The 11,171-nt window shown below is 44.1% G+C and overlaps 1 protein-coding gene across 1 annotated transcript; it reads right to left on the reverse strand.

Annotated features, from left to right (window-relative positions):
• Window positions 1–211: 211 nt before the first annotated feature.
• syt4 (synaptotagmin IV) lies at window positions 212–10,616 on the reverse strand. The gene is made up of 5 exons (XM_074624721.1): window positions 10,273–10,616; window positions 7,491–8,107; window positions 7,063–7,386; window positions 2,007–2,127; window positions 212–1,553 (listed from the first exon to the last, which is right to left on the reverse strand). Exons 1-5 carry the CDS (start codon window positions 10,304–10,306, stop codon window positions 1,234–1,236), a joined length of 1,416 nt encoding a protein of 471 aa, XP_074480822.1. The 5' UTR covers window positions 10,307–10,616; the 3' UTR covers window positions 212–1,233.
• Between the last annotated feature and the right edge of the window lie 555 nt (window positions 10,617–11,171).

The raw sequence follows: 11,171 nt of genomic DNA on the forward strand, positions 1-11,171 counted from the left end.
CTTGGATAGAACGACGGAGCTGTTGGATGTGAAGATAATAAAAAGAGCTTAACCTTAATTTAGTCCATTAACCCTTTAAAGAGCTAAAATGCTTCTAGTGGTTATATTCTACTTCTGAATACACACACGCACAATTAACTTCACATACTCGTTAAATAAATACTTCAAACTCATTGCTTTTTCTCAGATCTTGCCATATTTTATAGTAAGGTACATACATTTACATTTCAGCTGTCTTTGTGCTCACAGTAAGGGGGACTAAACACCTACAGTAAACATTATGTGGCTCACACACACACACACACACACAAAACGCATACACACCCATACACACACACAGTCGCTTCAGCACAAGCAGTCTCATATCGAAACACACACACACACACACACGCACACACACACACACACACACACACACACACACACACACACACATAAATGCATCCAAAGTTAACTGTCCCCAGTGCACTCAGTCTGTTCCAGGCTTTTTTCTCAAACCACCTAATTTAGGCTTTTCTTGTACTTAATAAGTAATCATATATGAAATACCACTTATAGTTACAAAACATGTTCAACAAATCAACCATAAGAGTACAAAACGAGAACGTAAATAAAAACAATCTACATCTTTTATGAAGAAAAACATTGTCGTTATAAAATAAACTTTTAATAATCCACATTTTTTACAGCGTTGTCAGATGCGGTTCATTCTGGTTTTCGTACGATGGATTAGGTTACTATTTATAGGAGGAAGAGCCGAAGAAAGAGAAGAAGAAGAAGAAGAAGAGGGAGCAGAGGAAGAAAAGAAGAAGAGTAATAGCGACATTTAAGACATTCTGCACTGCACACGGTGACAGTGACGACTGGTTGTTGCCATGGAGATGGTGTTGCATGTTACCAGGTGATTTTCGGTGACAGTCTTTGGGATCATTTCAAGCTATGGGGTTCCCTTTGTCATGCCCCGCCCTCCCCCGCTGAACCCCGATAACTTCAAAGATAAGTGATTGAATGATTGATTGAATGATGACATCACTTCAAATGGCCCTCCCCACAAACACCAAAGCCCCCCCCCACCCCCCTGCTTCCCACCCGCCCTCACTGAAAGTCCAATGGGTACTGGCTAGCAGGACGGTACAAATCCCGCCCATCCTCACTCCATATCTCCCCTTGGTTGGACCAGATCGGACTCGGACATTGACGACAGAATCCACCAACACACCCCACCCCGGCGTTCTAATCCTCCGACAGGCCGTGCCACTTGGCGATCTGGCGACGCGGGTGGTCGCAGATCTCCCTCCAGTGCTCGCCGGGCGTGCCTGCCACCGACGTGCCCAGCACCAGGCGCCCGAGGACAGTGTTGGGGCAGCGCGAGTTGCCCGTATCGGAGTCCATCAGCAGCAGCTCCACGCTGGTGTCCCTCAGGCCCTCGTCGGAGGGCAGATCAAAGACAAAGAGCTCGTTGAAGACCGGGTTGGGGGAGCACTTTTTCACGTGGGTCTTCTTCTTGCACACGCGCTTCTTCCCTTGGTACATGTTCACCTTGACGTACGGATCTAGAGGAGAAGAATGGACAAAATGAGGACAAAAGCAAAAAAAAAAAAAAGGCATGGTGAAAATCCCTGCAGCGGTTGCAGAGTGGCATATTATTCCAAAGCTAGATCGATATGGCGATCGATAGAGCGGAAATGATGGATGTTAGTGATGAGGACAAAAGAGGCTGGTTGTGTAAACACTTAGTGTGTGTGTGTGTGTGTGTGTGTGTGTGTGTGTGTGTGTGTGTGTGTGTGTGTGTGTATGTGTGTGTGTGCTTGTCACTAAAGTGCTCTCTATCACATCCTGATCAGATTACTTCAGTGCGGAGGCGGTGTCATTATGGCAACTATCACAGCATCCAAAGTAGTCTGGGCTGCCGGCAGGAAGGGGAAAATGATTTTGGTCTAATTTTGTTTATGTTTATGTGAAGGAAGTATTGCATTTTTGAAAGGTTCTGTTAAAAGTGTATTCACCTGTGGGTCCGTTGTTTTCAGTCTTGGGCAGATGGCGAGCTTTGAGGACGACCACGGTCAGAGTGTTGGTGGTGGACTGGTAGCACAGGGAGAGCAGCAGCTCGCCTCGGCCTGAGGACTTCTGTGGAGAGACAGAGGAGAGGTGAATGGGCGACAGAGTCGGGGTGAACGGATAAAACAAAAAGGTGATGGCAAAGTGTGGAGGGAGACAGAGACTTTCAGACATGTTTCTCAGATGTGAACTGGCACCCAAACATATTTAAGGCAGCAGACCAAACAAGCCAAAACAGGTTATTTTCTCTCTTTTAGAGAGAACCTTCCACACAAAATCATTTTAATCACTAATTTCTTTAACGCAATCGATCTTTCAGAGGGTGTAGCGGGCGCAGTTTTAAAGCTAGAGTGAAGATACTGGTATCATGTGAAACTAAAAACACCTAAAGAATCCATCGGTACCAATCATGTCATACTAGCTTGTCGCGAAGGAGGCTAAATAACACTCCAAACTTACGCTAAATTTTGGTTAGGAAAAACTGTCATGGCCATTTTCAAAGGGGTCCCTTGACCTCTGCCCTCTAGATATGTGAATGTAAATGGGTTCTATGAGTACCCACGAGTCTCCCCTTTACAGATGCCCACTTTATGATAATCACATGCAGTTTTGGGGCAAGTCATAGTCAAGTCAGCACACTGACACACTGACAGCTGTTGTTGCCTGTTGGGTTGCAGTTTGCCATGTTATGATTTGAGCATATTTTTTATGCTAAATGCAGTACCTGTGAGGGTAGTTGTCATTGTTTTGAGTTGGTAAGTGATTTTCAATAATAAATATATACATACATTTGCATAAAGCAGCATATTTGTCTACTCCCATGTTGATAAGAGTATTAAATACTTGATAAATCTCCCTTTAAGCTACATTTTGAACAGATAAGAAATGCACAATTAACTATGGACAATCATGCGATTAATTGCGATTAAATATTTTAATTGATTGACAGCCCTAGTATATCATAAAAAGGCAGATTCTGAGTGCAATCTTAATGTAAGATAAATATGTTATACTGCAGCAGATTATAAAGACACAGAGTGTAAATGTGGAGGGTGTCTACCTCCCGGAATTAATAGGACATGTGCTACAGTTTGCTGACGATCCTCTACTATGCACCCAAATAAGTCTTTCTAAAAGACTTTTCACCTCCACATATTTCAACAGTAAACATGACACCAGGACCTTACAGCTCATTCTCACCCACACAAGTTCACATCAGCCTCACGCTGGGTATATAAGCAAACAGGAAATGAAGCAGTCTGAACAAAAGCAGTGCTAGAAAAAAATTAGTAATCATGATTAATCATGGACAATCATGCAATTAATTGCGATTAAATATTTTAATTCAAATCCAACCCGTGGTCCTTTGCTGCATGTTGTCCCCTCTCTCACCTCCTTTCATGACTATCACTTTCTCTGTCAAATAAAGGCATAAAAGCCCCACCCGCCCCAAATTAAATTAATTAATTAATCAATTGACAGCCCAAGCAATGAAGTATTGCCGTTAATACATCAATATATTCACGATTAAACACATTTTATTAGGTCAAATTAACAAAAGAATGCATACACATGCATTCAGGAACATCTAACAGGGTGTGACTATTGGCTAAATCTATGCATTAATAATTAACTTTGCAAATAATTAGCTACTAAAATCAACGTTGTGGTGAAACCTGCAGCTGCTCCAAATGGTGTCAGTGCCGACGATTAAACGGCTGTCAACTAAATAATCACCACCTGCTTACAGGGTGTGTTCTCATATCTTAACTAGCACCGACGTGTGATGGAGGAGAAGCTCCCCTATTCTGCCCTACATTTGTGTCATGTCCGTATCCGCACCCAGGAGAGTTGTCGCCTCGGATTGGCGCGATCACACCTAACGGGATGTGACGCCTTTCCTCATGGTTGCCATGGCGATGAGAAGTATAGCACAAAGACAAAGACGACTTCTAACCCCCTGACCTGATGTTCTGTAGATGTGTTTCAATATCATCCCTCTTGGGATATTGTAGCTTTATTATAGATAAACATTAAACTACTCTATTCTAATGTTTTTGTCGTCATCCAGGGTGAAAACAGGGCGATGGCTGCTTGAGACATGATGTATTGATTCCTGCTGTCTGCACACACACACACACACACACACACACACACACACACACACACACACACACACACACACACACACACACACACACACACACACACACACACACACACACAGTCACCCACACAAAGCAGCGAGACAAAATCTATGCCATGCAGACAAAGAGAGCCACCACCCTGTTAGGAAAGGGCTGCTTCTAATCAGAGAGAACAATAGAGAGAATTCAGCCAAAAAAAAAAAAATCCTCATTGCATACGTGAAGATATTAAATACTGGATGTAATATGAGTGAATTCTATTTAATTCTTTGTTTTTTTTCGCACTATATAAAGCCCTGTTCTCAATCCATCAAAAAATGGAGGTTGTTTGCACTTGTATTTAAAGTGGATCTCTTTCTAATGCAGATGAACTATGTTCTCTTTAAAGAATAAGTACTGCTGATATACACAGTAAACATCTAGGCCAAGCCCTTTTCTCTTTTATGAAATTACACAAAAGAATCCAGAAGACGAATTCCCACTGCAGAGCAATATCATGGATTATAAAACTAATTTTCTGTTGAGTGCAGTAAAAAAGACACAGCCGACTCCTCCCTGCAGCAGAGGTTTATGAGATTTGTCTCTCCTGGGACGCAAACGAGAAATGGAATTGGAAAGATAAAGTCTGAGCCTGGACAGAGCCAGCACAACATAGTTTAAGAAATATTATCCTCTTGATGATGCAGAGGGAGCTCTGCAGGGGGGGGAACGAAACTTTTTACGTTTCTCAGAATCCGAGTCACACATCCCAGCACTCCACTGGAGTACTACATCTATCGGAGATCTTTAAAGATATTACAGATAGCTCACATCCCTCCTGGGAAGGTACAGATTTGTGTGAATTAGGGATGCTAATTTTGAAAAAAAAATTTAACCGATAACTGACCCTCGTTAACCGATTATTAACTGACAAGATTTGTGCCTCGCATGCAGCGGTGTACCAGCGGCAGGAGCACAACAGATATTTGTTAACGGGAGTCTCCAGTTCACCGTCCGGGAGCGTTAACTTAGCAGCTACGATGCTGCGTGTAGTGTCGCGGACATGCAGCCCAGTAAAAGTCTCCACCACACATTTAGTTTAGTTTAGCAGGTTGTCAGCTGTGTGTCTGCCCGGATTAACGATAGCGAATCTCCGACAAACAGTGTGTGTATTTGTGCTACATTAGCAGCTCTAGCATTGTCGGAGGCTTCGTGCTCGCTGCCGCACACGTAGTCTGCGTAACTTTAGTGAGTTTCCAACAGACCGTGTGTGTGTGTTGGTGGTGAGTGTGAGGTTGTTGGTGGCGTTCTAGCTGTGAACGTAGGTGTAGCAGTGAGTGTACAGTTTATTTGTCGGTGAATAAATGCTACGAAACTACAGCCAGAGACCGGAGCCAACTTCCTGTATCCTGCAACTCCGACTCCGCCTCTTAAGGTGGGCTGTTAAGGTGGACCAGCTTTTTCTCCTTAAAGTGACGAGCCGCTCCTCTGAGCCGCTCAGCTTTTTAAATTAATTATTCATATTTCTTTTAACTGTTTTAACAGATAGCGTTAATCGGTTAAAATGCTTAATATCGGTTAACGGTTAATTATTGACATCCCTAGTGTGAACATGTCCTCTCCCACCCGGTAGGCACGGTGCTTCCATTAAAGCAGAGCTCTGCAGAATATTAGCCCACAAACCTATAATTACATTGATATCATCTCACATTCCATCTGCAAATGGACGAATGATCATGTACAGCCAAACCATCTAGTACCAATCTATAGAGCGCTGCTGTATACCAGACCACAGACAGATAAGGATACATATATCATCTTACAATCCATCGTTTCAGTTCACCAGCCAACCCTGCCTGCTGCCATAATCCAAGTTTGGTCCAATGGCCTTTTCAGGAAATATACATACTCTTGGGTATTTTCTGTCACAGTACAGCAGCACAGCATATCAGCCCACATCTCAACAACTGGTTCTGATACTTAAGTACAGGACAATCCTCTAAAAGGAAATACTGGAAATGAGCTAAAGTACATTTGTTGCCAGGAACAGAAGAAGTCTATTGACCACCAGCCCATAGATCCATAATGGTGTGGTGTGGATATCACTCTCTCCATCTATTCAATACACTACTGGGAATGTTAAAATATCCATGGGATTCTCTTTCCCTTTAATTCTCCGATGGATTTCAAAGAGCTTGACTAAATGAAACACTAATTAACCATCATTAATTCATATTATTCAATGGTCTGAGCCTTGTTTTCTGACGTATTTTGAGAGGGAACATGTCATATCACATCTATTCCAGCTGTTAAATGCATTGGTCAGATACAGTAAATTACATATTTTAAGGATTTCAGACTAATCAGCTCTCTTTAGGAATTAGGCAAAATCCGTAAAAGTGGATAATAAACTGAAGGAAAAACTGGTAAGTCCAATAACAAGTGAAACAGCAAAGGCTTTCACGCATCCAAACTCGTAGCAGTCCGCTGAAGAGCCACACCAGACCTCAGTATCAGCTTTCAGATCCATAATCAGATCTTGTCTGTCTGTCTCAACAGACAGCTACAGATTCACTTCCTATCCTATTGGCTATATCCAACACTTTTCTAACCTTATTAGTGAGAGATACGATGAAAGTGAATACCTTCAAGTTATGGAGGATAATGATGAGTCATTATTGGAGCAGTTTTACGGTGATTTTTAGTTTGACTGTTTGTTATATAAAATAAAAATGTTTCATGCTGTAAAATCATTTTAAAACACCGTGTGTGCCTTGCGCTCAAAGAAAATTGATAACTGATAACAAAAACGATGTGAAAAGCAGACATAAATCCTGAATTTAAAGGGTTCAAACATCCAAATTGATCGCGATCTTACCTTGACATTCTTCTTGATGATCTCTCGGCTCATCAGGACGCGCCCCTCCGATAAGTCGATCCCAGACAAGGGTACGAGGGTCTCTCCAATGACCTCATCGCGGGAGAACCTGTCGAAGCTCAGCACCATGAAGTGGAGGGCCAACTCCGACACTCGGGCCAGCGGGATCCCGTAGAAGCTGAAGGTCTCGTCAAAGGCGGGGTCCAGAGTCTTCCTCAGGACTCTGGTCTTCACCCGGTGCTTTTTCTCCGGCAGCAGGGTCAGCTTGATGTAAGGGTCGGATGTCAGCGACTGCTCATCGGTGGGGGTCAGGCCGTGGGCTTCCTGGATCAAGAAGTCGAATCAATCAATCAGTCAAAACAATTTTTATTCAAATTTGTATCAAAACAACGATTGTAAAGACACACACACCTAAACACACACAGTACCTTGATATGGACAATGAATGCCTTCCTCTCTGGCTGGTATTCCAGGGAGAAGTGAAGGGTCCCTAGTCCGCCCTCCCTCTCCTCTCCCTGGGGCTTGTCCACAGCTGGGGTGGGCGCCTGGCTGGAGAGGGTGCTGGATGGTGAAGGGAGGTCCCGGCGGTCCATCACCCCAGGTTGGGTGAACCCCGCGTGGGGAGAGGGCAGCTCCAGGTCAGGGGAACTGCGCACCTTCTGGTGGTGGTGATGAAACGGTTTGGTGGTGAAGTTGCCATTCAGATCCCGTTTCTCCAGATCCAGATGCAGAGCCGGTCTAGAACCGTTCGGACTCGTCGCCAGCTTACCAGTGCCGGTCGGACTCATCGGCGACACAGTGTGGCAGTTTCCGTTAACATCGGTTTTACCGGCGTCGTTAGTTGTTGCGGCGGGCGCGGCAAACTTCTTCTTGCCGCTGAGGCTCTCCGGGTAGATGTCGACCCCTTTGAGCATGTGCACAAACTTGTAGGGGGGCGTCTTCTGGGATTTGCCGTTTTTGCGCTGGCAACAGATCCACGCAAAGGCCGACACAGTGAAGACGAGGCCGAAGACGCTCACCACAGCGACACCTACTGGCACTGCCACTGTGGAGGAGAGAGTGGAGGGAGGGAGAAAATAACTTTAATTAAAAATGTCTGACCACACGTCACACATAAAACAATTGTTCACCACAACAGATTATATTGTTGCACTGAGGCTACTGAATCCATTTTGTGTGTGTGACTGACGCAGGCTGCAGTCTTGACTCAGATGGAGATGAAAACAACGCAATCTGTTCAACCCTGATGAAGTGCCGTCAGTGCTGCATTCATATTCCAAACATGGCTACAATAAATCAACAGGAAACAGCTGGTGGGAGGAATGAACTGCTGGGAAATCGATATAACGTCATCACGCGACTGGTTGATTTCTTGATGGAAGGTTTCTAAAAATGGCCGAAGCAGAACGTAGAAAGTAAAAAGACCTCGGCAACAGCACAAATGGAGAAAAAAATACTCCAATGTCCTCCAATTATTTTCTGTTATCTGATATCATGACAATCATTATGATGGCAAGCCAGTCAAAGATACGCAGACCTATAATGTTAACAGGTTAGGAAAGACTTTTTTGGAATGGAATAATAGTGTTGTGTGTTACATTCATTTCTGTTCCTCCTACATTTTCTCAACAGCACTTTAGGGACCTAATTCCTTTCAATGGTACTTTTGTCTCCTATGGTATCACTTAAACGTCACCCTGGAGACATACTACTGGGCTATTCGCCACTCAATGCTTCAGTTCTTTGTTTTGTGGTGTTGAACTGTGACTCGACCGCATTCACGCTGCCTTCTCATGCAGCCAGAGTTAATAGGGTCTATTTGAATGGAGGAAACGCGCACCATTTCCTGCAGTTAAGAGGGCGGCCCAGTGGAAAAGCACTCAGGTTAACACCCATACAAAGAGGGAGCGAGGGGTGGGGGTAATCACCCATGTAGGCTACTTGTCCTGTATGTAATTGATATTTCCTATGGTATTATACTAAAGGTTATTATACCTATATATTCATTTAATTTCAGTGTACATAGCCGTAAAATAGATAAAATCCATCTATTACTAATCTGAAGGGACTTCCTCTCAATAAGTAGGGATAGTAAGCTAATTTCAATTCCAGACCACAGCACATGTACATGCTGTTTTCTCCCTTTTCTATTCATTAATATTGCAGCCTAGCGTCCGGGGTGGAGTGGTTTTCAAGGCAACAACAACAAACAGACGGATGTGGCAACGGGAGGGCGGTGAGGGAGCCGCTGAACTGAGAGGAAATAAAGAAAACAAACAGGTGCTTTCCAGGCCTCACCTGTGCTATAGTAACACCTACTCAAATCCACTAGGAACTTTGCTAATATTGATATTGTAAAACATGTCACCCCCACCCTATTGGTTAGTTTTCCAGATAATTAGCCGTCGCATTTAAGCTAGCTGCAAAATGGAGGCTGGAGGTCTGGCGAGTAGTGGGTTAGGTAACAGGGGCGATGTTATTTAAAATGAGGTGGGGGGGTGGAACCGAGGAAATAAGGGGAAATTGGAAAATTCTATCAGAAATAAATGCAGCGTTGAAAATTGGCTTAGAAATTTAGGCAATATAGGCCATTCTACAGCTTAAAATTCCCAACGTCGCTAAGATAACATTCTCAAACCCCATATTTCAGTGTTTACCACATGGGGTGGCAGCGATTGACAGCGCTCTTATCCAATGGCGTTGGGCATTGTGTGTTTACCACATGGGGTGGCAGCGATCGACAGCGCTCTTATCCAATGGCGTTGGGCATTGTGTGTTTACCACATGGGGTGGCAGCGATCGACAGCGCTCTTATCCAATGGCGTTGGGCATTGTGAGATTGACACTACTCTAGCCCAAATGGCGTTAGGGGGTTTGGGGGCACCCCGTGCCACCCCCTTTAGACACACCCCTGAGCAACACACTGGATAAAGCCATTCACTTTCATTCGAGTATTTTTTAACATAGAATAGGCTTCTCTAACATACCTGTACTGTCCTTATTTCTAAAAAACAGAAACAATAAATTATATTGAAAATACATTCGCTTTTTGCTAATTTGTACTAATAACGCTAGCTAATACTTTTGAGACAAGTCAGGTGTAATGAATAACTTTACTCTCTGAAGATTAACAAGCCCGAGGCTACCACCAACAACCTCACACATTAACACCTGTGTGGTTTTTGAATGAATGAAAGCGGTCCCACTCACCGAGCTGAGCTCCTTCCTCCACCATTGGAGCCATGTTCGCTGTCCAAGGTGCTGAAACTGTCCCTTCTGCGTTCACACCAAGCTCTCTCTCTCTTCTCTCCGGCGGTGAACTATCTCTCCCGATGACGACGCTGCGGCGTATCTCCACAATATCTCGGCTTTGATTCGGTTTAATAATGTAAAGGGTTCTGTACGTCTTCAATAATGGAATAAAGCCGCCTTGTTTTCCCCAGAGAGAAGGATATGGAGGGATGCTCCGTCCTCACCGTGCTGCTGCTACTCTGTGATGCTCGAGTGAGTCTCAGAGGCGGCAACACCCCGTTTCTTCTCCCTCCCTCTCTCTCTCTCTCTCTCCATCTCTCTCTCTCTCTCCTTGTTTTCTCTCTCTCTCTCTCTCTCTCTCTCCTTGTTTTCTCTCTCTCTCTCTCTCTCTCTCTCTCTCTCTCTCTGTTCACCAACTCCCCCCCCCCTCCCTACCGGTAACGCTGAGCTCATCAGTGCTGACGCAGTAGTGACGGAGGCTGGCTGTGAAATCAGGACCACCGGAGTAGCAGCTCAACAAGGGCTGCCAATTCCCCTGATTGATGGTCGGAGAATGGACGGTCTTCGTCTGTATCGCCCTCCTCCTGTGTGTGTGTGTGTGTGTGTGTGTGTGTAGGCCTACTTCCTTTTTCGATAAGACTGGTGAATGGATGTGTTATACTGTGGTCCTATCATTCATTAAAGTAAGTGTTAATTTGGCTGATAGGTTTGTGATGCTCTGCTCTGATATAGATTGATAGTGATTAGAGTATCAGGTACACCAATTCATTTAATAGTCTACAGCGTATATAATATATGCTGTTTATAGCACAATTTATTCCAAAATACTGCAAAAGTAATTCATTAGACTCACAGGT

Source organism: Sebastes fasciatus, chromosome 22 (assembly GCF_043250625.1).
Source record: "Sebastes fasciatus isolate fSebFas1 chromosome 22, fSebFas1.pri, whole genome shotgun sequence".
Taxonomy (NCBI): Eukaryota; Metazoa; Chordata; class Actinopteri; order Perciformes; family Sebastidae; genus Sebastes; species Sebastes fasciatus.